The sequence below is a fragment of the Scyliorhinus torazame genome, chromosome 3 (assembly GCF_047496885.1).
Source record: "Scyliorhinus torazame isolate Kashiwa2021f chromosome 3, sScyTor2.1, whole genome shotgun sequence".
NCBI lineage: Eukaryota > Metazoa > Chordata > Chondrichthyes > Carcharhiniformes > Scyliorhinidae > Scyliorhinus > Scyliorhinus torazame.
In genome coordinates, this window is record NC_092709.1 from 281728599 (window position 1) to 281756055 (window position 27457).

A 27457-nucleotide genomic window follows, 5' to 3' on the forward strand; every position below is an offset into this window, starting at 1 on the left:
GTTTTATTTCTGAAATGCTTGACTTGCAATCATTTTCACAATAAATCTGTAACTTACAGCTATTGTTCCAAGAAACAAACCCTGGAGTACGATACGAGTACACTGTCAAGAAAGACACAGAGAAAGGGAACACAATAGGCCAGCCGGAATTCTTCTGGAAATTCGGAGCTTGGACTGAGTGTAGTGCTCCATGCGGAACAGGTAAAGTAGCTACAATTGGTGCCTTGATATGAATTGTAAAACAGTCTTTGTTCCTGACATAACTGAGCATTCTTCAACACTTTCTTTCTCTGAATGGCATTGTTCCCTTTTGGAACAATAGACCTGTGAGCTTAACATCGGTAGTTGGGAAATTGCTAGAGTCCATTATCAAGGATTTCCTAGCACAGCATTTGGAAAGCAGTGGTATAATCAGACAATGTCAGCATGGGTTTACACAGAATCATAAAATCCCTACAGTGCAGAAGGAAGCCATTCGACCCATCGAGTCCACACCGGCTCTCTGAAAGAGCACCCTACCTAGGCCCAAACTCCACACTATCCCCGTAACCCCACCTAGGGCGAATTTGGCATAACCAATCCAACGAACATGCACATCTTTGGACTGTGGGAGGAAATCGGAGCACCCGGAGGAAACCCATGCTGGCATGGGGAGAAAGTGCAACTCCACTCAATCACCCGAGATCGGAATTCAACCCTGATCCCTGGCGCTGTGTGGTAACAGTGCTAACCACTGTGCCACCGTGCCATCTTACGAAAGAGAAATCATGTTTGACAAATCTACTGGAATTTAACTAGCAGTGTTGACCAGGGAGAACTGGTGGATGTGGTTTATTGAGACTTTTAGAAGGTTTTCAACGAAGTCTCACATTGCAGATTAATATGAAAAATTGAAGCACATGGGAGTGTGGATAGTGTCTTGAGCTGGTTAGCAGACAGGAAGCAAAGAGTTGGAATAAATGTGTCTTTTTCCAGTTGACAGTGACTAGTAGGATCTATGCGAGGATCCCATGTGTTCACATTATATATTAATGATTTGGATGAGGGAACTAAATGTATTATCTCCAGATTTACAGATGATACAACGTTGGGTGGGAGGGTGAGCTGTGACAGAAATGCTTCAATGAGATTTGGACAGGCTAAGTGAGTGGGCATATGCATGGTAGATGCAGTATAATGTGGATACATGTGAGGTTATCCGCTTTGGTAGCAAAAATAGAAAGGCAGATTATTATTTGAATGAGTGTAACTTGAGAGAAGTAGATATTCAGTGAGACTTTGTTGCCCTCGTGCATCAGTTATTGAAAATAAGAGCGCAGGTGCAGCAGGTAGTAAAGAAAGCAAATGATGTCTTGGCCTTCATAGTGAGAGGATTAGAGTATAGGAATAGGGATGTTTTACTGCAAATGTATAGGACATTGATGAGGCCGCACCTGGAGTATTGTGTGCAGTCCTTATCTGAGGAAGGATGTTCTTGCTATGGAGGGAGTGCAGCAAAGGTTTACCAGGCTGATTCTTGGGATGGCAGGACTGTCATATGAGGAGAGATTAAGTCAGTTAGGTTTATATTCATTGGCATTTAGAAGAGTGAGAGGGGATCTCATAGAAACGTATAAAATTCTAACAGGATTAGACAGGGTAGATTCAAAAAGAATGTTCCCGATGGTGGGGGAGCCCAGAACTAGTGGTCATAGTTTGAACATATGGGGTAAACCTTTTAGAACTGAGGTGAAGAGAAATTTCTTCACTCAGAGAGTGGTGAACCTTTGGGATTCACGACCACAGAAAGTAGTTGAGGCGAAATGTTGTGGAATTTCAAGAAAGAACTAGATATAGCTCTTCGGGCCAAAGGAATCAAAGTATATGGGGGAAGACGAGGTCAGGATATTGAACTTGATGATCAGCCTTGATCATAATGAATAGGAGCAGGCTCGAAGGGCCAAATGACCTCCTCCTGCTTCTATTTTCTATGTATGGTTCCCTATCCAAGTCATTGATACTCATTCGCATTCATTTACATGCTCCCACTGACACGTGGTTGAGGACCTAGATCCCACTGCCAACAGGTGGTTAGAGCATCACATTCAGATCAGCGTCCGGCGTTGATCCCAATTTTGCCCTGACATTCGTTCTCCGTCCCATCTAGGAACGTGATCCGGGCTTCCCGCGACGAAGAATCCCGCTTATTCTCTCCTTACGTGTCATAATTGGTTTGCAGAGCTTGTGTGAAGCGTCTTGGGACATTTTATTATGTTAAACGTGCTTTATTAATATAGGTTGTTGCCGGTGCTCAAAGTAAGTTGGAGAATGTGGTCACAAATTGACCTGTGTCTGACGCTTTGTTTTGCCGTTTCTTTTTTATCTCACTTCCTCGGCTTTTGTTTCTTTACTACTTTCCTTCAGGATGGTGGTGCTACGGTAAATTGCTGTAAGCATGGTGGGAAGGTGGGCCTTGATTTAACATTTCATCCAAAGAATGGCACCCCAAACAGCACACAATCCCCTTGGTGCTGCACCAAAATGCTTGTGATGTGTTGGGTAAGCTAGGTCTGTGAGGACTGCGTTTACTGTAGCAGAGAGAGAGACAGGCTTCCAACACTTGAAGAAATGCAACTCTATTTTATTAAACTCTTAACTATTAAACATGCTTGAACTGTGGGTTGACACTATGCTGAGTTGACTGGAGACCTGAGGCTAACCTGGCCAGATTATCTTACTACCACATGGTGGATGTTCTAGTTGCTGCTCACAGGCTCTGACTGTCTCAGAGGCTGGACCCCAAGAGAGCGGGAAAACTAGTGCCCTCTGGCTTTATAGTGGTCGTGTCCTGTCTGGTGATTGGCTGCTGTGTTCTGTATGTTCATTGGTCATCCTTTGTGTCGCTCACTGTCTGTCTGTGCACCATCATATACCTGTGTGTATATTATGACATCTCCCCCCTTTCACAAAATGTGTGTATGTGTCGATAAATAGTGTGTGTGTGTATGAGCCTGACTATGTACAAAGCATGTGAGAATATTTACATGAGTAGGAGGTAAACTGTATACAAAATACGTGAACGTATTTACATGGGATGGTGTCTAGTGCAGATCGAGTGCATACAACAAATTAGGAAGAAACAATATGTACAGATGTGTAAACGAAGCACAAGGCAATGCAACATTCAGTCTATAAGTTCAGTCTCTGTGGCGGACGATGAATTCTGGTTGACCGCCTCAAGGGTGGATCAGGGGCTGCCTGCACTGGAATGGGCGGAGCTGCATCCAACGTAGATGGTGGCAAAAGAAATGGCAGATCGGTGACCTCTTGGAAGGGTGTGTCCTGAGGAATCAGCAGGCGAGGCGGGACATCACGTTCAGGTGGCGAGTGTGGAAGCAGCCTGAGTGCCCGCCTATTACGACAAAGAAAAGAGCCATCATGCATGCGAATGAGAAATGATCTGGGGGCCACTTGCTTGACCACCACAGCTGTGGCAGACCAGCCACCGTCAGGTAGCTGAACACAAACTCGGTCAGCAGGGACAAGAGCAGGGAGATCTGTGGCGTGGGCATCATACGCCGACTTGCATTGGGCCCGAGACAGTTGCATTCTTTGCAGGACCGGAAAATTGTCACGGTCCGGGACGTGGATAGCTGGCACCGTCGTCCGTAGTGTGCGGTTCATTAGCAGCTGTGCTGGGGACAGGCCAGTAGACAAAGGAGTCGCCCTGTAGCTCGCAGTGCCAAGTGAAAATCTGAACCCAAATCAGCAGCTTAACACAACAGTTGTTTTACAATGTGTACCCCCTTTTCTGCTTTCCCATTTGACTGGGGGTAGTGGAGGCTTGAGGTGACGTGCGTGAAATTGTACCGTCGGGCAAAATCCATCCACTCCTGACTGAAGAAGCACGGGCCATTATCTGTCATGACCGTAAGTGGAATGCCATGACGGGCAAAGGTCTCTTTGCACGCCCTGATGACTGTTTCTGATGTGAGGTCATTCAGTCTGACCACCTCGGGGTAATTTGAAAAATAGTCCACGAGAAGGACGTAGTCCGGCCTTTTGCGTGGAAGAGATCAATGCTAACCTTGGTCTATGGGGACGACACCAGTTCATGCGGCTGCAAAGTCTCTTTTGGCTGAGCCGGCAGGAACCGTTGGCACGTTGGGGAATTTAGGACAGTGTTGGCGATGTTGTAATTGATGCCAGGCCAATATACTGGCTCTCAGGCTCGCCGGCGACACTTTTCCACCCCCAGGTGACCCTCATGGAGTTGGCCGAGGATGAGCTCTCGCATACTCTGTGGTATTACTATCCTGTCCAGTTTCATTAGTATGCCATCAACCACTGCCAGGTCATCTTTTATATTGTACATTGGCCCTTCTGCCAACCATCTGTGAAATGGCGCATGACCCGTAAAGGAGTAAAGGATCACTGGCCGTCTCTTGACGAATCTGCACGACCCTTTCGTCAGTGGCCAGATGGACACATGGGCGTCGATCTGGCAGACGAAATCCGACTGCTCACACGGTGTGGTGATGGAGCGAGAGAGTGCATCGGCCACAATGAGCTCCTTGCCCAGGGTGTAGGCTAGGTCGAAATCATAGCGTCGGAGTTTGAGGAGGATACGCTGTAGGCGTGGCGTCATATAGTTGAGGTCCTTCTGTATGATGTGAACCTGTGGTCTGTGGCCTGTGGTCCGTTTCGACCGTAAACTTGGGGAGTCCATACATGTAGTCATGGAATTTGTCAATCCCCGTGTGGAGGCCCAGGCACTCTTTCTCGATTTGAGCATATCGCTGTTCAGTAGGAGTCATGGCTCTAGATGCAGATGCGATTGGGGCCCAGGAGGAGGATTCGTTGCGCTGGAGGAGTACTGCCCCAATGCCAGCCTGGCTCGCCTCGGTGGAGATCTTCGTCTCCTTGGCAGGGTCGAAAAACACCAGGACCGGGGCCTTGGTGAGTTTCACCCTGAGCTCACGCCACTCTTGCTCATGAGCTGGGAGCCACTTGAAGTCGGCGTTTTTTTTTAACAAGATTGCAGAGAGCTGTGGTGTGAGATGCAAGGTTGGGGATAAACTTCCCAAGGAAGTTGACCATCCCTAGGAAGCAGAGGACCGCATTCTTGTGCTCCGATGTCTTCATAGCATTGATCTCCGACACCTTATCTGTGTCTGGCTGCACACCGAACTGCGAAATATGGTCGCCGAGGAACTTTATTTCTGCTTGACCGAACGAGCACTTGGCTCTGTTGAGTCGGAGGCCATGCTCGTGGATCCTATGGATCACTCGCTTGAGGCGATCGATGTGTTCCTGAGGAGTTGTGGACCAGACAATGATGTCAACAACGTACACTCGCACCCCCTCGATGCCCTCCATCATTTGCTCCATTATTTGGTGGAACACCTCCGAGGCGGAGATGATGCCAAAGAGCATCCGGTTGTAACAGTAACGACCAAATCGGGTGTTAAAAGTGCAGAGCTTTCGACTGGATGCATCATATACTTGTGTGTATATTATGACAGCTTGGATGGTAAAGTGGGGCGCAGACAACATAATAATAATAACCTTTTATTGTCACAAGTATGAAGTTACTGTGAAAAGCCCCGAGTCGTCACATTCCCGTGCCTGTTCGGGTAAGCTGGTACGGGACTTGAACCCGCGCTGCTGTCCTTGTTCGGCATCACAAACCAGCTGTTTTGCCCACTGAGCTAAACCAGCCCATGATGCTCTCCTTCAGAGTACGAATGCCACAGCTGAGCCAAAGCTGGTGGTTTATATCATAGATCACAACTTACACGAGATGCTGCAGGTACTTATAAGAAGGAACAACAAAGTTGTGCAGCAGATTTAAAATAAAAGATAGGAAATTCCGTGGTAGCATAGGTGGGTCAGCCCAAGACCGAGATGAGGAGAATCGTTTTACTGAGGGGGTTGTGAATATTTGGAAATCTGTCTCCCAAAGAGCTGTGGAAGTTCAGAATTTGAATATGTTTAAAGCAGAGACTGTCAGATTTCTAAATGCCAATCATAGAATTTTTTTTACAGTGCAGAAGGAGGCCATTCAGCCCATCGGGTCTGAACCGGCTCTTTGAAAGAGCACCTTACCCAAGCCCACATCTCCACCCTATCCCCACAACCCAGTAACCCCACACAACACTAAGGGCAATTTTGAACACTAAGGGCAATTTAGCATGGCCAATCGACCTAACCTGCACATATTTGGACTGTGGGAGGTCACCGGAGCACCCGGAGGAAACCCACGCACACACGGGGAGGATGTGCAGACTCCGCACAGACAGTGAACCAAGCCGGGAATCGAACCTGGGACCCTGGAGCTGTGAAGCAATTGTGCTAACCACCATGCTACCGTGCTGCCCAGAATGACATAAAGGGATATGGGGATAGTGCGGGGGAAAGGCATTGGAGTGGATGATCAGCCATGAGTATATTGAACAGCAGAGCAGGATCGATGGGCTGAAAGGCCTCCTGTACCTATGTTCCATATACAGATATAGCGCTGGATTCTCCGATTGTGAGGCTATGTCCTCACGCTGGCGTTTTACGACCGGAGATTCGGCGTAAAACGGCCACCGATCTTCCGTTTGGCTGGGGGCTAGCAGCCGAGCAATGTAGAGCACCCAGCTCTAATTGCCGATATGGGCCAGAGAATTGACAGATCTGTGGCCGCGCATAGCGCTGGCCGCTCGTGGACCCGCCCTACGAAATAGAGCCCCCCTTTAGGCCGGCTCGCTCGTCCCGGACTACACCCCAACAGTGATCCCAGCCCCTGAGAAAGTCCCCCCTGCCCGCAGATTGGCCCTCCCCCAACTAAGGCGGTGCTGGACTGAGTCCCCAGCCGCCACAGCACGTTCCCGACAGATGGTAGCATATGCGACTGACGCTGACGGGAACTCGGCCGGTTGGGGGCGGAGCATGGGGGGGTTTTGCCTATGGCAGCGTTCTGTGGCCGTCGGTACGGTGCGCGGCATACTCTACGAGTACGTTTCTTTGGAGGGGCCGGAGCAGCCGCCCCCGATTTGGTCGGAAATGGGTATTCTCCAGCTGATTGCCGAATGCGATTTCGACTTCGGCGACTGGAGCATCCAAGCCAGAGTGTGGAATTCTCCCTTTGGGAGACTATGGGTGGGATTCTCCGTTTCCCAACACCGATTTTGTAATCGGCGATCGGGCGGAGAATCAATTTTTACAACCGAATCAGGGGTGGTGCCTGTTTTACACAGGTTGCACCTGCTCCGCCACCTCAAAAACGGCATCATCGCAGCGTGTACCACACGTCGTTGGAACGGCCTCAGGACGTCACCTGAAGGCCCTCCCCAGACGCTGCGCCCCGATGGGCCCAGTTCCCGACCGCGTGGTTGACGTGTGGTCTGAGCGGTCGGGAACCCGGCATGACGGCTGCTGACTGTGTCCAGCACCGCCACAGTCGGGTGAGAGCCATGCTGCTGGCTGGGGAGGCTTCGGTGAGAGCTAGGGGGACTGGTGGGGGGGTGGCCAGGCGTTATCCAGGGGGGCACAATCTGGCAGGTGGGGTCTGCGTATGGCCGACGGCATGTTGTACAGCTCGACCGCTGCAGGTCGTCGCCGTGCACATGTGGCGGCCATGGACCCAGCAATTCCCCGGCCGTTTATTTTGTGGAGGCTATGCATTTTACGTGGCGCGGCTGCGAGCCCTTCATCGGTCGGAGGATCGGTGTTGGGGCGGCACTGATTTTTCCCATGTAAAGCACCATGGATCCTCTGGACAGAGCCTGAAAATCGGAGAATTCAGCCCATGTTCTCCCGCCGGGTAGAGTCACTCCTGATCTCCTTTGGCGCCAGGATCAGAACTCAAGAGCAATTCCCTCTCCCTTGACATGCTAATGTTTACATGATGGGGAGCTCCCGGGATTCCTTTCCATTTTGAGTGGGCGGCCAATTACTGAGGTCCGGTAGCAGGTCCCCCGCATCCCCCACAATGCAAATCCTGCCCCTCCCCCGCTGACAAGTAGGGACACCCTCCCCTTCCCACCATGTGAATTTCAGAGCATGTTCTGGACGCCTGCAGCATTTATGAGTGCGTTGATGTTCTGTGATTTCAGGACATGCATCTTAGCTTCCCTTCTCATGGTCCTGATTTAATCCATTCCCTTACTTAGCATGATTTAATATAATTAATGGCAGTACTCTGTAGTTTCCAGAGCAGCTTTGAACTTGGTGTATAGTTACCTTGTTAAACACACTGGGACTTGGCGTTCTCCATTTATTTTGAAGGTATATAATTTGAATTAATAGTTAATAATAGCTTATTGTCACAAGTAGGCTTCAATGAAGTTACTGTGAAAAGCCCCTAGTCGCCACATTCCGGCGCCTGTTCGGGGAGGCTGGAATGCGAATTGAACCGGCGCTGCTGGTCTTGTATTTCATTACAAGCCCACTGTGCTAAACCAGCCCCTGCAATTGCTGCAATTATAAATCAATTGAAGCTTGTATAACATGTAGTGAAAATTCTAACTCTTCCAAAGAGAAAGATACGTCAAAGGACTGTCCATGGAAGGTTTTTCATAGAGTCAGAGAGCCATTGTTGCTAACTTTGCCTGAGTTTAATTGCTCTGTTTTATCACCTTTGCTCTTGAGTCGCCAGCTATCCAAATGTCCATAAAGATGATGCTGATCCATGTGGAGGAAGTCCTCATGGCTCTTCTCTTTCCTTTTCTTTCTTCTCTTCTCCGGTCCTGGAGCTTCTGGAGTTCTGTGGAAACAAGCATAGTGCCTGTAACTATCTTTGTTTAATATCTCGTATGATAGTGTGTCTGTCCTTTAGTGCCAATTAATCCCTTTATAATTGGTCACTATGTGTGACTCCCTCATTTTTTTCAAAAATCGAATTTTTAGGACAAGGCACACTTCCCAATAATGAACCAGTGCGAGCCGTCTCGCAGACTGCGCAATTTACCATCCAAATGTTTCAGGATGTAAATAGCATGTGGTTGGCATCCTAAAGGTTACCTAAAACAAAACAAAACTTTTTCAACAAAAAGTGCCAAAATGAGGTGCGTATAGGCCGCGACGGGTAAGAGTTGGATGGAGTCCCCGGGTAGGACGGCTACCAATGCCGTGTCTCTCCTACCCGAGTGTAGTTGACCAGGGGGGGGTTCCCAGGGAGGGCGGGTCCCAAGCCGTTTCTCCACTGCCTGAGCAACCAACAAGAATGGGCAAGAAATGTAGTCATCGTGGTGGGGCTGCCGTAGTGGTTCTTTCCTTCGAACGAGAAGGGCAGTTATGAACGGGCGTCTGGTACCTTAACCAGTCTCTGCAGACAAGCTAGTTTCGCTGAACTAGTGCCTGGCAATAGTGAGTCTCTGTGGGCATGTCCTCAGAGGTTTTGGCCAAAAAGGCGCGGGGCCGCGAAAATCTTTTCCTGTCTGACAAACAACATTTAACAAACGTACAAACAACATAAAACATTCTGCAGGTTCCATCAGAAAGGACAGCACTTCTCCCAAGCGGTTCCTTTTAAAACATCATCTGGACACCTCAGTTCTCGGTTGCGAACAGGGTCGCAAAGGGGTTCTCGGTATGGGAGTTAGAGCCAAGGTCGTCCTCTTCTCCTGGGTGCCAAACTCTTGAGTGTATCAGGGCTGAAAGGGCTGCATGGTGTGAGGTGGGGTCGCTCTCGTCGTTGCGGACGATTCAGAACGAGTTATCTCGGTGCCAATAGTGGGTGTCTAGCTGTGTAGGGACAGAATCGGGGTCGTCGGTGTAGTTCGGTGGTCGGTGGTGGGGTTTATTTAGGAAAGTGATCATGAAGGGATCACGCGGATCGTAGTCGGAATCGCTGGGTGTGGGTCCTGTTGCATGGGGATAGTAGGGAGGCATGCTGTGGCTATCGTCCGAGTCACAGTCGCTGTCTCTGCTGCTGCAGTCGGTGGGCGTTCCAGGGCGGAGTGTATATTTCGAGGGTGGAGTCGAGGTCGAGTCCGTGGCTGGGCTGGACGTGTTGGGGGATGGTAGGGCAACGTTGGCTGTGGGCGGGGCGTGGTATGCTGCGTCGAGCATGACGTGGTGTGCGTGGTTTGACTGTGTTCCATATGCCTTCAGCTGGTTTATACGGAACCATGCAGTCTTACCGTTGGGGTACTTTATTTTATCGGAAGGGCTTACTTTGTCCGCAATGGAATACGGATCCGAGTATTTTGGTGACAGGAATGTGCTGGGATTATATACAGAGAGCATAACTTGCTGTCCTATACTGTACTCAGTCACATGCAATGTCTTGTCGAAACAAGCCTTGCTCTGTTTCTTTCTGGTGCCCAATTTTACTGCAGCTGCTAGCTGAGCCGTTTTAACATTTTCAACTAATTGCTCCACTGCTTTCTCGTGTGTGAGGGCCGTCACTTCGGGGCTGGTCAAGTCCAAACCTAATAAATGTTCTGTGCCTTTCATGGGGCGTCCGGTCATGAGGGTGTGTGGGGTGTAATCTGTGGAAGAAGAAATTGTATTACGCAAAAACATCAGCGCAAAGGGGAGGACTGAGTCCCAAGTGGTGTTGTTCTGCTGGACCATTTTTCTGAAGGTGGATTTTAGGGTCCGATTCATGCGCTCCACGATACCACTTGACTGTGGGTGGTATGCTATGTGGAATTTTTGGGTGAGGACGTTCTGCATGACACGTCCCGTAAAATGGGAACCTTGGTCTGATTCAATGCTGCGGGGGAGTCCCCATCTTGTAAAGATGTGGTGGGTCAAAATCTTGGCTGTGGTTTTTGCCGTGTTTGTGCGGGCTGGGAATGCCTCCACCCATTTCGTAAATGTGTCAATTACCACAAGTACATATTTATAGCCATTCCTGCAAGGGGGCAATGGTCCTATAAAATCGATCTGGAGGTTAGTCCAGGGGCCATTAACGGGTCGGGTGTGGCTGAGTTGAGCCTTTTTGGAATATCTGTCCGGATTATTCTGGGCGCAGATAAGACAATTCTCGATGTAATGGTTCACATTTTTCCTTTAAATTCGGCCACCAGCAAAGCTGCTTGAGATGGGCTGTAGTGGGATCGATTCCCTGATGTCCATGACCGTCATGGAATAAACAAATCAGTTGATTCCTGTCCTGTTCAGGAACCACATAAAGGGTGTCTTTTAACACCACACCGTCATGTGTGGTCAGTGCATTTTTGAACCTCTCATAGGGTGCTGGATATTTTCCTTTTACAATCTCCCTGAGATTGCTGTCCTGCTTCTGGGCCTCCACTAGATCCTCGATCTTTGTCTGTGAGACCTGAACTGCACTCACTGGTGCGCTTTCGGGGGGTGTCCAAAAGTATCCATGCCTGGAACCTGCTTTAGCCAGTGCATCGGCTTTCACATTTCCAGGGGGGGAGGAACGATGGTGACTGCGAACTTTGATTATCCCAAAAGTCCTGTTCTGTGCTCTCTCTAAAATATGGCGGCGCAATGGGGCTGAGGGGAGGGGTTTTCCGTCTGCGGAAACAAATCCTCTTGCTTTCCACAGGGGCAGAAATTCCGTGAGGCTGTTGCAGACATAGAGGCTGTCCGAGTATATGTCTGCTGGGCTGGGGAAGGAATCTGGGTGTTCCACTATATACGCGATGGCCGCGAGCTCTGCTGCCTGGAAGTGGCCTTGAAGTTTTAACGATATTTCCTCAAGGGCGCATCTCTGCGCGTCCTCGACATAGATACCGCAACCTGTTATGCGCTTCCCATCCAAGACTGTGGAAGATCCATCCACATAGATCTTTATGGGCTCAAACGTGTCCGTGTGCTGGGGGCTCTGGGTTGAACTACCTATCTTTCTGGGGGGTGTTTTAGCAATAAAGGGGCCTGTGTTGTGGTGTGGAGAGATAATTTCGCATTCATGGGGGGTTCCGGGGTACTGTAAGTTGTCGGCGAAAAAGGTGTGCGTCTTTGTCCTTTTAACAGTGATGTCCTGTCCCTGCAAGAGAAGGGTCCATCTAGCTGCTCTAATCTGGCTTACTGTACCGTCCTTGAGTAGTCCGTCCAGTAAAAGTTGGGTGGGGGTGTGTTCGGTGAGAATTGTGATGGGATTCAGTCCAGTAATATATGAAAAATACTGCACTGCCCAAAATACTGCGAGCAGGTGCCTCTCACAGGCTGAAAATCCCTGCTCCACAGCATCTAAAAGTCTGGAGTCGTAAGCTACGGGCCTTAACTGGTCGTGCCATTCCTGGAGGAGCACGGCTAAAAGGGTGCGGTCTGTGGTCGCTACCTCTATGGCGTAAGGGGAAAGCGGGTCTGGAACTTGTAGTGCGGGGGCTGCTATGAGTGCCTGTTTAAAGAGTCCACAGCATCCGTATGCTGCGGAAGCCATTCCAAGGGGGCTCCTTTCTTTAGGAGGCCTGAGAGGGGCGCTGCCTTGCTGGCGAAACCGTCAATGTGGTTTCAGCAGTAGCCAACCAGTCCTAAAAACGACCGGAGGGCTGAAACGTTCTGGGGAAGGGGCAATTTAGCAATCGAGTCAATCCTTTTATGCTCGATCTCATGTTTACCATGTGTGCTAATTGTTCCCAAATATATCACCTTTTCTTCCAAAATCTGGGCCTTTTTGGGGTTGACTTTACAACCGATTGAGTGTAATAGTTCCAGGAGTTTGGACAGAAGCTCAATGTGCTCTTCCTTGGTGTCTGTCTGCAGTAGTAGGTCGTCTACATACTGAACCAGACATTCGGGGCGAGAGAATTTGGCTAAACCATTTGCCAGCTGTCGGTGGAAAATGGAGGGGGAGTTGTGGAATCCTTGTGGCAGGCAAGTCCACGTGTACTGCTGTGCTTTAAAGGTGAAGGCAAATTTGTACTGGCACGCCTTTGCCAATGGAATGGACCAGAATCCATTACTGACGTCCAAAACCGTAAAGAATCGGGAATTGAGTCCCTGCTTGAGCATGGTCTCGGGACTTGTTGCTACTGTGGGGGCTGCTGCGGGGGTGATTTTGTTGAGTTCCCGGTAATTGATGGTCAGTCGCCATGATCCATCGGGTTTTCTCACTGGCCAAATCGGGGCATTATTAGTGGAGGCTACTGATCTAAGTACGCCCTGGTCTAATAAGCTTTCTATTACCTTGGAGATTTCTCCCTCTGCCTCTTGGGAAAATCCATACTGTTTTTGGAGTCTCGGGTCAGGTCCTGTTATTTGTACGGAGCCAGTCTTTTGCAGAACTGCCCTAACCTACTTGTCCGTACTAAGCGTGGTCGGGTTGAACCAAAATTTGCCTAATTTTGTTCGCATACTCTCCTATGTTGAGCGTTGCGGGGGCTCTTGCGGATTTTGCCATCTTCCAGACACACTGGTTGACTGGATCGAATGAAAGTTTATGGGAATTCATGAAATCGATTCCCAGAATGTGTTCTGCTGTGTGGGGCAGGTCAACTAAAACTACGGGGTGCTTGGTGGTGATGTTGCCGATTTGAATGGGTACAGGAGCTGTGATGTGTCCCTGCTGTGAGTGGCCTGTAAAGCCGCTGAGGGTGATAGTGGCTGTCATGGGCCACGTGTCTTTTTGAAACATGGTGGAGGAATTTATTGTGGTGCGGGACCCTCCTGTGTCCCATAGAAATTCGATGGGTTGTCCCCGAATTTTCACTGCACCTACCGGTCGTCCGGACCTATCCCTAAGGGTGTCACAGACCCAACTGGGGTAGCCCGTACACCGTCAGTCCGTTCCGGTCAAGTCCGTCTGATCTGAACGGGCGCTAACGCTATGAATGGGCTCTGTCTTTTTCTTACTCAGAGTGTCCGTCTGCTGGGCTCTCTGTGGCTTTTTAGGGGCATTGCACTCTCTTGCGAAGTGTCCCAACTGTCCGCAGTTGTAACACTCCTGTGACTTGGGTGGGGGGCTGTTCTTCCCCTCATTCACCCATGCGGGGTTCTGGTGTGTTTTTACTGCCTACATATCTGCGCCGTCCTGCTTTTCCTCGGTATTTTTAACACCGGGTTTACTTTGAACAGATTGCTCCCAAGTGCGGGACAATCTTTTCACTACCCACTTCTCGTTATGGACCTCCTCTGAGGGATCATAACTCGTGCAAGCTTTCTGTCCTGTTTCTGTGGCATGGGAGATAAGGGTGTGGGTCCATTTGGCCATGTTGTCTGGGGACAAATGGGCACGGTCTAAGTCTCCAAAGACTGCTGCAAAGTGGATCCACAGGTGTCCAGCAAACGCTGTGGGGTGCTCGGATTTCTTTTGCCTACATTTGTTGAGGCCATCTACGGGGTCACCTAGGTTATACCCGATCGCATCCAGGATCGCGGTATGCATTTCTGCAAGGGTGCCTCCTCCTACATTCTGTGGTTCAGGGAGGGCTGCTGCTACTGAAGGATCTAAACTTAAAACGGTGAGCTTTACATGCGCTCGCTCATCAAGGCAGTACGTGGTCGCCTGATGCTTAACTGTGGCAAAGAAATGGTGGGGGTCTGAGGTGGGGAGGAACGGTGTGATCTTATCGCACGCGTCCCGTAATTGGGTCACTGTTAAGGGGGTGTAGTATAGAAATTGCGTGTCGTCGACTATGGCTGTGCGGCGGGTGGTTACTGGGTTCATTGGAGCGTGAACTATCTGCTCTGTGGGGGGCTGGGGCGCTTTTCTCTTTTGGGGCTTTCGCTGCGCACATGTTCCCTGAACATATCTCTGTGCTGTTTTGTTCAATTCTTCCCAATCAGGGCCGTCTTCCTGATCTAATTTTTCTCCAAAGGTTTCCTGAAAACCTTTCTGAACAGAAAGCAGCGATTGCAGCTCTGCAATCTGCTTCCGGCACTTTGCGTGATCTAACGTGCTTTGTCTTTGTTCTGTGGTGGCAGCATGGAGCGCTCTTAATGCTGCCTTGAGGTCGCTACACTGTCTCTGTAATGCCTCGACCTGTTTTTCCGTTTCTTCTCGTACCAGGACTGCACGTTGCATGTACTGATAGGCCTTTTCGTATTGAGACTGGAAGCTGCTTAAGTGCGCCAGACAAGACTGGTGTGCCCTTTTGGCATCATCCACCTCTCCATCTTTTGCTGCCAACTTCCTTCTCAATTCCAAATTCTCCTTTTCTACCTCGCTTACATCGACCTTACTCATTCGATGTATGTCCTCAGCTTCTTTCCGGAGCGTCCTAACGACCTCCTCTGTGCCTCGCAATTGTGCCAAACAGGACACGATTGCCATCAGCTTGCGAGCTTTCCCAAAGCTCTTTTTGTGGATCTCGCTCAGGTTCTCCCACGAAGTATGTCCTATACTCCCGGGGCCTGATTCCTCGTTGTCACAGAATTCATTCCAAAGGGGCCATCCTTTCCCTTTGAGATATTTCCTGATCTCTTCCTGTCAAATGGGATATTGTCCCACCCTACTGTTGCTGGTCGCTGCGACCGCAAATTCCTCTGGGTTCATGAGGTGCTGCATTGCCTGCATTGCCATCATTCCTATCCGAATGCTGCTCTTCAAATTTTGGGACAGGGGTATTAATCTGAATGCTGGTCTTCAAATTTGGGACAGGGGTATTAAGGTGGGTGTTGTAAATATAGGTACGGCTTTCGCTACTTTCCGTTTTGTCGCAACAAAAAATCTATCAGTTTTACCTTATAACCCTGTTAGTTACGCATGCATACACACACTTCCGAATTTATGAGTATTGATCAGAACTGCTTGAACACTTGTGGTTTTCTGTTTCCAATTGGATCTCTAACTCAAATTCTTGGGTTCTCCCAGAGTGGTTTTCCACTTCTAGATCGAGTCCCGCCAGGATGTCGCCAAATAATGTTACTAACTTTGCCTTAGTTTAATTGCTCTGTTTTATCACCTTTGCTCTTGAGTCGCCAGGTACCTTTATGATACCGCCACGTGGTTCAAGTCCGAGTAATGATCAATAATCCAATACACCGATTAGTAATATTTAAATCAAAGCACATTTATTATACACAGTAATCACTACTCATGCATAAATTCTACATCTAAGCTACTTCTACAACTAACAGGTCTATACTTAACTTGGAACTGGCACACCAGGTCAAGGAAACAAATAGCCTTTCGTTCGGGTTCTGAGCCTGCAGGATTCGAATTTGATACAGATTGATAGCTAGGAGCGCCTATCTCGTAGCGAGCATTGAAGTAAGACTTACAGTTTTGACCAGCATTGTTGCTGGGTGACCCGGGCAGGAAGAAGAGTGTGAAGAGAGCGGAGAGGTGAAGAAGAAGAGAGCGACTTGAACTTGGGGCTCAATTCTTATTGTCCCCAGGGGCTTCCCGCCTTTCGGGGCGGACCCTGTACCTGGTCCCAAGTGATTGGACTTTGTCCCAATCACTTGGTTCGATTTTCTCCAATGCTGGAGCGGTTCCCTGATCGATGGGCAGTCTTGAGGTGGTCGTTCACCTCCCTTTGTGTAGGCTTCTGCTGGAGCCGAAGAGTCTGGTTTTGCTCTGCGTGTCTAAATGTTGCTTATGGTTCCTGGGGATTGCTCATTAGTGTGCAGATGGCTGGTGTTTTGTTATGCTGATGGTTGCTGGTATCGATCTTGTCTGGCCTTTCCAGAGGTAAATACACAGTCAACCTGCATCTGCTTGTTTTTGTCCTGTTGGCTGACTTTCCCATCAACCTTTGCCGTTCGCCATTTTAAATCGGGAGTTGGCCATTTTAAGTGGCTACACCATTGTGGCATAGAAGGAGACAATTCAGTCCATTGAGCCCATACTGGCTCTCTGTAGAACAATGCAGTCAGTAATATTTCCCCACTCTCGACCTGAAGCCCTGCAAGTTTATTTTCCTCAGTTTCTTATTCAAATCATTGATCATCTCAAATCCCAGCACCCTTATAGGCAGCGAGTTCCAGGTCACATATGGATTTCTTCTCCAGTGCAATAAATGAGCTGGTTTAGCTCAGTGGGCTAGACAGCTGGTTTGTGATGCAATAAGGCCAGCAGCGCGGGTTCAATTCCCGAACCAGCTTACCCGAATTGGTGCCGGAATATGGCGACTATGGACTTTTCACAGTAACTTCATACTTATGACAATAAAAAGGTTATTATTATTATCTAGCACGCCCATTCCCTTGTGCACCTAGTTCCTTTTCACTATTTCAATATGATGGTGTCCATGCCGCTGCCAATTTAGCAAAACACTCCCTGTTTGGCTCGTCACAAGACAAGTAAATGACTCGTCGGACAGATCCTTTTTCATCTTGTTACTGTAATAGCTTCTGATACACTGAGCCCAAATATTGCAGTTCTGTACAGAAACTGCATATGAAAAAGAATCCGAGAAGTCAAGTCAGTGATCTTTGGCTCACGACTCGACAAATAATACAAGCATTCACTGTTAGATCTGATAGAAATGCGATGCTTAGAAACTGCTTTTCAGTAAGCTCTGAGTGGGTCATAGGATCACTTGTAGAATTGCTTTTTCTCAACCCAGCTCTATCACTATACAACTCATTCCAAATTGTTTGAAGCACGTATGCCAAACTATGTGCCTCGAAGCTTAAAATGCACTTTTCTGTCCGCATGTCAGCCTCTGAGAATCTTACCAAAAAAGATGATAGCATTAACCAGTCAGATCATTTGTAAGTTGGAACAGAAACGGAAAATGCTGTAAATATTCAGCAGGTCCGGTAGGATCTGTGGAGAGAAACAGGCAGGATTCTTGTTTTGGAGTTGGGACCATTCCTGAGGTCCAGGTCTGGGAGCAAGTCCTGGCCCCACATGGTGTGGGCATGACACACCCAATCCAATTTTTACAGGATTGACCAATCACTGGCCAGAGAGTGCTCTCGTCCCCGACTTACAAATGGTCCAGGTAAACTGGAGGTCCCCCATGGACATAGATCATGGAACATAGAACATACAGTGCAGAAATGAAATGAAATGAAAATCGCTTATTGTCACAAGTAGACTTCAAATGAAGTTACTGTGAAAAGCCCCTAGTCGCCACATTCCGGCGCCTGTTCGGGGAGACTGGTACGGGAATTGAACCGTGTTGCTGGCCTCCCTTGGTCTGTTTTAAAAGCCAGCTATTTAGCCCTGTGCTAAACCAGCCCAGAAGGAGGCCATTCGGCCCATCGAGTCTGCACGGACCCACTTGAGCCCTCACTTCTACCCTATCCCCGTAACCCAGTAACCCCGCCTAAACTTTTTGGACACTGAGGACAATTTAGCATGGCCAATCCACCTAACCTGCACGTCTTTGGACTGTGGGAGGAAACCGGAGCACCCGGAGGAAACGCACACAGACACGGGGAGAACGTGCAGACTCCGCACAGACAGTGACCCAGCGGGGAATCGGACCTGGGACCCTGGCGCTGTGAAGCCACAGTGCTATCCACTTGTGCTACCCGTGCTGCCCGGTAGGTGTTCTGGCAGATGTAGCCATTTATATTGTCAAAGATTTTAAAAGTCCTGAGTAGATGCCTCTATCTTGAGGCACCCTCTTTCTCCCACACCTGCAACAGCAGGGTAGAGGGGGGCCTGTAAGAATCCCAGCAGTATTTAAAGAGCCAAAATCTGCCAATACAATGATCTGTGAGTCAGAAGTAAAATTTCAGTTTATTAGTATGTGATGCAAGTGAATTTCAGAGTTTGAGGCACAAAGCCAGTCATCAAGTGTATCAAAAAAAAAGAGAATGACTTGTTTTTCATACTTGTGTACCTTTGACAAATGGAGTGAATAACCCTGCAGTATATGAACATAATCAGTAAATAAATGGATCAGTCTTCCCACAAACAGTTCTGAGAAAAATAATCAGTGAATGTTGTTTTTAATAGTATGAATAGCTAAGGGAAGAACAGTGGAAAAACTTCTTCAAAGAGTTCCATTAAGTTTTTTGACAGCCACCTGAATCACCAGAACAAAAAAATGGGAGATTATTTTAAAGCTTTATCTGAAGGAATGCACGCTCACAAATGAAGATTTTTATAAAACCACATTCACGGGATGTAAATATCACAGACAAGGCCAGCATTTATTGACCATCCTACTTGTCCTTAAGCAGGTGGCGAGGAAAGCAGTGGGTCAAAAAGCAGCTAAGCATATTGTTTATCTTTTCCTTCACTCTTGAATGCATCTCAATTATTCTGCTTTGATGCCACAATGTTTATAAACACTTTTTCTATGATTAACAGCTCCTCGCCACATCAAAAGCAGCCAAGTGCTTTCTGCTGTGAGATAATAGGAAATGGAACCACTCAGTTCCTCTAATTAGGGAGACTCTTAGGGGCAGCACGGTAGCATTGTGGATAGCACAATTGCTTCACAGCTCCAAGGTCCCAGGTTCGATTCCGGCTTGGGTCACTGTCTGTGCGGGGTCTGCACATCCTCCCCGTGTGTGCGTGAGTTTGCTCCGGTTTCCTCCCACAGTCCAAAGATGTGCAGGTCAGGTGGATTGGCCATTCTAAAATTGCCCTTAGTGTCCAAAATTGCCCTTAGTGTTGGGTGGGGTTACTGGGTTATGGGGATAGGGTGGAGGTGTGGATCTTGGGTAGGGTGCTCTTTCCAAGAGCCGGTGCAGACCTGATGGGCTGAATGGCCTCCTACTGCACTGTAAGTTCTATGAAATCTGTGGGGGTTCCATTATTAGGGGATCCCTGTGGGGGGTCCCACTTTTAAGGGGATCCTTCTGTTAAGGGAGTCCCTGGGGGAGTACCCCTATTTAGGAGGATCTCTTGGGAGGGGAAGGGTGTTGCAGGGGTGTCTGGTAGAGGAGAGTTGGGCAGGTCGTGCATTGTTGGGGGATGGGGGGGGGGGGGGAGGGGGGGGGGGGGGTGCGTTGGCCACCGGATGGACTTGGCAGGCAACTCCCTTAAGGAGTTACTCCTTTGGCCCACCGCAAGGGCCACCTCGTCAGGCTCACGTTTGATGATTACCTGCAGTAATCCCCACCCAATTCATTCCCAACCCGGAAAGCTGGAGCATAGGCTGCTGAGACAAATAAGTCATTAAGACTCATTTGCATTAATTTACATCCTCCCACTGGTGCGCAGCCGTGAATCCCAATCCCGTCGCCAGCGGGTGGGGTCGAAGTATCAGAAATGGATCAACGCCCAGTGGCGATCCCGATTTTTGCCTGATGTCTGATTCTCCGTCCCATCAGGAAACACGCTATGTGCGTCCTGGGGTGGAGAGTTCACCCCCCTTGTGTCTGATTCACATTCGGCTCGAATTTTTTAACAGGCTGTGGTCTTACGCTGCTTCAAGCACACAAGCTTCGCTGCAGTATCTTTTCTGGCATGTTGGCAGTGTATCATTGTTAGACTTTCATACAAATATTATAAAGCATTTCCAGCAACGAAACAGACCATTCATCCCAATTGTTCCATGGCATCACGCTCCACACAAACCTCCTCCCACCCCTCTTCATCTACCCACAGCAACATATCCTGCTATCTCCCTCATGAATTCATCTAACATCCTCTTAACTTGGTTTGGATTTTTTTGGGGAGGTTGGAATTTAACGTCATTGCTGGTTGTCATCAGTTAAACCACTTTGCCTGGGCATTAGTAGAATCCTATCTCAGTTTATCAGAAAATGGAGTGGAAAACGACCAATTTCAGAGTTGGACTGCATCAGGGAGTCTGACAACATTTTGGTAACAACAATTTTCTGATGTGGTATAAAAAATCCTGGACATGGCAGTTCCAGTAGATGAGGCAAACAGCATGATGTAAATAAAGAAAGAGTGGTAAAACCACGGGAAAGTGCTCTGTGCACCAAACAACATTCCCGAGCACAAACCAGTGTGCCGGTGACAAAATTAGTATGAAAGAAGGCTAGCTTAAATCAGCGTAGTGCAAAGTTGCAAAATGTTAATTTGCAACTTAAAATTTGATGTTAACATCATTTATGTCATTTTTAAAAATCTATTGATGGGTGCTACTGGCAAAGTCTACATTAATTGTCCATCCCTAATCAGGTGGGGACCTCAAAAGAAGACATGATGCAGGCACACAAGTGAAAAATAGGGGAAATAAATCCAGTACTCCCTGGATGACATAGGAGATATAATTAAGATAAAGAAGAAAAAGTTTTCTTTTAACAGGTGCCTGGTAGGTTATTCCTACCAAAATGGATAACCTCACATTTGTCAAAGTTGTATTCCATCTGCCAGACTCTAGCCCATTCACTTAGCCTATCCAAATCCCTCTGCAGACTTCCAGTATCCTCTGTACTTTTTGCTTTACCACTCATCTTAGTGTCATCTGCAAACTTGGACACATTGCCCTTGGTCCCCAACTCCAAATCATCTATGTAAATTGTGAACAATTGTGGGCCCAACACTGATCCCTGATGGACACCACTAGCTACTGATTGCCAGCCAGAGAAACACCCATTAATCCCCACTCTTTGCTTTCTATTCGTTAACCAATCCTTTATCCATGCTACTACTTTACCCTTAATGCCATGCAACTTTATCTTATGCAGCAACCTTTTATGTGGCACCTTGTCAAAAGCTTTCTGGAAATCCAGATATACCACATCCATTGGTTCCCCGTTGTCTACTGCACTGGTAATGTCCTCAAAGAATTCCACTAAATTAGTTAGGCACGACCTGCCCTTTATGAACCCATGCTGCGTCTGTGCAATGGGACAATTTCCATCCAGATGCCTCGTTATTTCTTCCTTGATGATAGATTCCAGCATGTTCCCTACTACCGAAGTTAAGCTAACTGGCCTATAATTACCCGTTTTCTGCCTACCTCCTTTTTTAAACAGTGGTGTCATGTTTGCTAATTTACAATCCTCCGCGGTCAGGAGACTTGTCTACTTTTAGCCCCATTAGCTTACCCATCACTACCTCCTTAGTAATAACAATCGTCTCAAGGTCCTCACCTGTCATAGCCTCATTTCCATCAGTATCCTTGGCTTTATTAATAGGAGCATAGAGTACATGAGCAAGGAAGTTACGTTTTTTTATATAACTCACTATTTCAGCCTCATTTGTATTTCTGGGCGCCACACTTTGGGAAAGATGTGAAAGCATTTGAGAATGCAGAAAAGCTTCACGAAAATGGTTCCAGGAAAAAGGAACTTCAGTTATAAAGATAGATTGAAAAAGGTAGGACGGTTTAAAAAAATGTTGAGAGTAGATCTGACAGAGGTGTTCAAAATCATGAGAGTCTGGACAGAGCTGATAGGGAGAATCTGTTCCCACTTGGAAAAGGATCAAGAAGGAGAGATTTAAAGAAATTAGTGAAAGAAGTGGTATGAGGAGAAACCTTGTTAATGTACCGAGAGATTAGGATTTGGAACGCTCTGCCTGAGTTTGTGGTGGAGGCAGATTCGCAGCATTCAAAAGGGAAGTAAACTTGTATCTGAAAATGGAGAATGTGCCAGGTTACAGGGAGAAGACGGGGGAATGCTTCTAGGTGAGACATGGTGGGCCAAATGATCTCCTTCTGTGCTGTAACAATTCTGTGATTCTGTGAATTGCTCTTGAGAAAGTGGGTGACCAGATTGATTCCTGGGATGGCAGGACTGACGTACAAGGAGAGATTGAATCGGTTTGGATTGTATTCACTGTAGTTCAGATGAATGAGGGGGGAATCTCATAGAAACCTATAAAATTCTAAAGGGCCTGGACAGGGTAGATGCAGGAAGGATGTCCCCGATGTTGGGTGTGTCCAGAATCAGGGGACACAGGCTGAGGATATGGGGTAGACCATTTAGGACAGATGAGGAGAAATTTCTTCATCCAGAGATTGGTGAACCTGTGGAATTCGTTACCACAGGAAGTACTTGAGTCCAAAACAGTGTGCAGTTTCAAGACGCAGTTAGATATAGCACTTGGGGCGAAGGGGATCAAAGAATATGGGGGAAAGCGGGATTAAGCTATTGAGTTGGGTGATCAGCCATGATCATAATGAATGGCGGAGTGGGCTTGAAGGGTCGAATAGCCTCCACCTCCTCCTATTTTTTCTATGTGAACCACCTTCTTTAACTGCAGTCCATGTGGTGCAAGTACATCCACAGGGCTGATGGATAGGAAGTTTCAGAAATTTGACAGAGTGAGAGAGAAGGAATGGCAATGTAGTTCCAAGTCAAGTTGCTGTGTGGCTTGGAGGGCAACTTGCAGATGGTGGTGTTCCCATGTGTCTGCTTCCCCTGTCCTCCTAGGTGGGAGAGACCATGGGCTGGATTCTCTGCTCCCTGACGCTGAAATCGCTTTCGGCGACAGGGCGGAGAATCCGTTTTGACGCCAATATTGGGAGCGGCGCTGTTTTTTTAAATTCTCCGCCCCCTGAAAAGTGGCATACTCTAGGCGTACGCTGCGCCAAGTGTCCACGGCCTTAGGCCTTGCCTGAAGCCTGTCCGCGAAGCTCCGTCCCCAACTGGCCGCATTCCCGACAGCGTGGGTTACGTGTGCTCACGCCATTCGGGAACCTCGCGTGGTGGCTGTAGACTCAGTCCGGTGCCGCCACAGTTGGGAGAGGGCCGATCTGCGGGCAGTGAGAGCTTCATTTGGGGCTGGGGTCACTGGGTGGGTGGTCCGGGGTGTATGAGCGGCCAAAGGGGGACACTACTTTTCCGGTCCGGGTCCGTGGGCTGAGTCTGCCATGAACCACTGCGTGGCCACTGCAGGCCGTCGCCATGCGCATGCACAGCCACGGAACCGGAAATGCTGAGGGCCATATCGGCAGCTAGAGCTGCGAGCTCTACACTGCCTGGCTGCTAGCCCACAGCAAAACAAGGAATCGGTGGCCATTTTGTGCCAGTTTTCCACCACCGTTTTCATGCCGGCTTGGGGACTTAGTCTCCAAAACGGAGAATTCAGCCCCATGTGTTTGGAAGTGGCTGTCGAGAGAGCCATGGTGAGTTCTTGTAGTGCATCTTGTAGATGATGTATACTGCTACCACTGTGCATCGGTGGTGGAGGGGGTAAATTTTTAATGCAGATTGTCTCCATTGCTACCTCAGGAGTTCAGCGTCAGATCGTTCGATGTGTGGAAAAAACTCCCAGAGTAGTTGAAGACAGGTTTTGCGATGCAAGAACGCGACCTGATGACAGGCAACAGAAATGCAATGAACAGGATTGCCCTGCCAGGTAATATCGCACTTGTTGTTAATTGAGCATGTGGTACATTTAGCTGCCATGGGGCCGGTTTAGCTCAGTTGGTTGGACGACTGGTTTGTGATGCAGAGCCAACAGCTTCGGTTCAATTCCTCTACTGGCTGAGATTATTCATGAAGGCCCTGCCTTCTCAACCCTGTCCCTCGTCTGAGGTGTGGTGATTCTCTGGTTAAACCACCAACAGTCAGCTCTCCCCCCTCAAAGGCGAAAGCAGCCTATGGTCATCTGAGACTATGGCAACTTTACTTTTACATTTAGCTGTAAACCTTCCATCGACATACACAAAACCCTTTTGTTAAGCCTTAAAATTGTGCCGTGAAACGCTATTATTCCCCACTGTGTATTCACTGGTTTAGTGGTGGATGTAGGGCAATATAATCATCAGGAACTCTGTCAGGTAACAATTCGTTTTTGTGCTTACTTCTAACTTTCAGCATCACATCCATCAAATGTCAGAAGTGTCTCTCAGTATCTTGATGTGGTTTTACCAATAGAACAATCTTATCCGTCATATTGACATTACCACCATGTTACCCTGCTAGATGCACAGACATGGCAGCGTACAACTTGTTGCACATGTTCTTTAAGGGCCCCTTTAAAAGATCCTGCAGCAATGAACAGACCTTGCCAATCCACCACGGCAGGTTCTCCAACACAGGCAGCGACGTTGTAGGAGTTTTTGAAATATTCAAATTAACCTGACCCTGAGAAGTTAAATGGGAATTATGGCTGGAAAGTTGGGAGGATCAACCTTTTCCAGCACAAGTGAGTAATACATGGGGAAAAATTCCAACCGAAAGGTTCCTGTTGACCAAAGTTCTTCCTCGTGTCAGCAGGTGTTAACAAATGTATTAATCTCCATAGCAAACAAATTCCAATCAGCAGTTGCGACTAAATATTCCATTCAGTCTCTCCAATGTTTGGGTGAATTTTCCACTGGCAGTAATCTCTGTTTCGCTGACAGTGCACCCCCGCCCCCGGCTTTCCTGGCGGCATGGGGTGGCCATACTGGTAAATCCCATTGTCTGACAGCGGGAATGGAGAATCTCGCTGCTGCCGATAGCGCACAGCCGAGGGATACGTGGCTGGGGAGGTAGACAATTTATCCTGCAGTTTTATTTCATTTAAAACTATTCCATTTGGTTCCTTCTGATTTTAAATAATAATGCCTTCCGTTGCTGGGCTAGCTTCAACTACAAAGCGACATTGGGAAGTTAAACCAAAGTCAGAAGAAAGCCTTCCTGAAATAATAGCTGATAATTCTGGAAATGCTCAGCAACTCTGGCAACACCCGAGGCGAGAGAAATGGTGTTGACTTTTAGGAATATAGAAACATAGGAGCAGGAGTTGACCGTTTGGACATTAATTCATACTCCATCATCAATAACATCATGGCTGAGCTGGTTGTGGCCTTCACTCCCACTTTCCCATCTGCCCTCCCAACTAACCCTTGCATCCCTTGCCTGACAAAAATCTGATCAACCCAATCTTGAATTAATTAAGGAGCCAGACTCCCCTATTTTAGGGGGAAGAGAATTCCACACTGCAACAACCTTTTGGGAGAAGGATTCTCCTCATCTTTGTCTTAAAAGGAAAACCTCTTATTTTTAAACTCTGTCTCTGAGTTTTAGTTTCCCTCAGAAAAGTTAACATTCTCCTGGTGTCCATTTTATCAATTCTCTCAGGATCTAATGAACGTGATTCCCCCACCATGTTATGCCCGGCGCTGATCCCGTTGCGTGAGGTGCATAGTGGAAGAGGCCAAAAGGGCATGCACAATGGGCGCCAAGCCAAGTGCGACAAACCCAACCGTTAGATCACGCCTTCGCTGGGCATGGTCCAGATGTTCATATTTAAATGAACTATTAGGCTCATTAGGCCATTTGAAGCCCAGTGCCCCAGCTCCGGGTAGTTACTGGCTGTACTGGCAAGACCTCATGCTGGCATGTGATCTCCAAAAATGAAGACCAGAAGTGATTGCCATGCCGGGTGGCTTAGAGTCCATGGGAACCCCGGGTGGTCGGGGACAGGACAGTGGCTTGGGCGTGCCAAACTGGCACACAGGCAGTGCCAGCCTGGTGCTGTAGGGGTGCAAGATTGGCATTGCCAGAGTTTCAGGGCAGTTCCTGGATGCCAGATTGGCATTGTCAAGGGGCGAGGCCTGAGGGGGCCATGCCTATAAAAGGCATGGTTGTGAAGGAGTGTATGAATAGTGGAGTGGTGAAGGGGGTTATGAAGGATGGGGGGGTTGAAGGGGCATTATGAACGCTAGGAAGGTGAAGGGAGGGCCTGAAAGGGGGAGGGGGGCTGAAAGGGGCGACCCTAAAGTGATGGGGCCCACCATGACCCTACAGAGAGGGGTGGGCGACGCCCCGATGCCCACAAGGATGGATGGATGTGGGGTAGGGTCACACTCATGCCTGGGTCAAACTAAGTTTTATTGCTGGAGGCAGTTTGGTCCTCGGAGGGTCAAGGGTTGGGGTGTTGCCCATATCTGTGGGGGGATCGCATTGTCCTTGGGTGAGGGGAATCCTCAAGCTCGCTTTGAGATTGGGGCACCCTTTTAAAATGGCGGCTAGATCTCTGAGGAGCCAGTGTGGCCGGCGAGTTTAGTTCCCCACCACAGCAAAACACTGTGTGCGGGATTATCCGTTTCAGTACTGACGTTGGGACTGAATCAGTGGTTTTCCACGACCATTACGCAGCGCTGGTCCTGCAGGAATTCGGGATCTGTTAATGGCCTAGCACCAACGCCATGTGGAACGAGTGCAATTCCAAAGCCAAATGGCGTCCGATTCGCTGGGGTCGAAATTGACACTCGAGAGGCTGACAAGCTCTCGCCGCATCTAAGCACGCCACTCACCACATAGACTCATTCCAGCAAACAAAGTGGCACCCTGAAAAGTGGCACCCTGTTTCGCAGATGACGAGCTCGAGACCCTGCTGGCCGCCATGGAGAAGAGGCGGGGCACCCTGTTCCCGTGGGTGGGAAGGAGACTGCTACCCGCCGCCGTACACCGGGCCTGGGTGCAGGTGACAGAGGCCGTGAGCGACGTGTTCCCACCGCTAGGATCAGCCAGCAGTGTTGGGTAAAACTGCACGACCTCCTCAGGGCTGCCAGGGTGACTAACCAGCATCATGCTCCGGCAACAACACCGGTCTCACACAGCCATACCCTTCTGCACCCACCGCCCAATGGCCAGGTGCCCTGCAAACACAGCTCATTAGCTGAGGACCCCGAGCTGCCTGTATCTGACTGCCTCATACTGTGCATTTTCTGTGTGTGTCCCCCACCAACCCCCACCAGGGCAGCACAGTAGCACAGTGGTTAGCACTGTTGCTTCACAGCACCAGGGTCTCAGGTTCGATTCCCGGCTTGCGTCACTGTCTGTGCGGAGTCTGCACGTTCTC

General features: G+C 48.6%; 1 protein-coding gene and 1 long non-coding RNA gene across 2 annotated transcripts in view; one reads left to right on the forward strand and one right to left on the reverse strand.

Annotated features, from left to right (window-relative positions):
• LOC140409143 (A disintegrin and metalloproteinase with thrombospondin motifs 12-like) overlaps nt 1-27457 on the forward strand; it is a 951810-nt gene that overhangs the window by 682576 nt on the left and 241777 nt on the right. Inside the window, exons 16-17 of the mRNA XM_072497322.1 lie at nt 60-201; nt 23893-24019. Of these exons, the coding sequence (XP_072353423.1) occupies nt 60-201; nt 23893-24019 (269 nt within the window). The remainder of the gene's footprint in view (nt 1-59; nt 202-23892; nt 24020-27457) is intronic.
• The window catches only part of LOC140409144 (uncharacterized), a 55687-nt gene that overhangs the window by 5420 nt on the left and 22810 nt on the right, over nt 1-27457 (reverse strand). Inside the window, exon 2 of the long non-coding RNA XR_011940286.1 lies at nt 8604-8731. This is a non-coding gene — a long non-coding RNA (uncharacterized lncRNA). The remainder of the gene's footprint in view (nt 1-8603; nt 8732-27457) is intronic.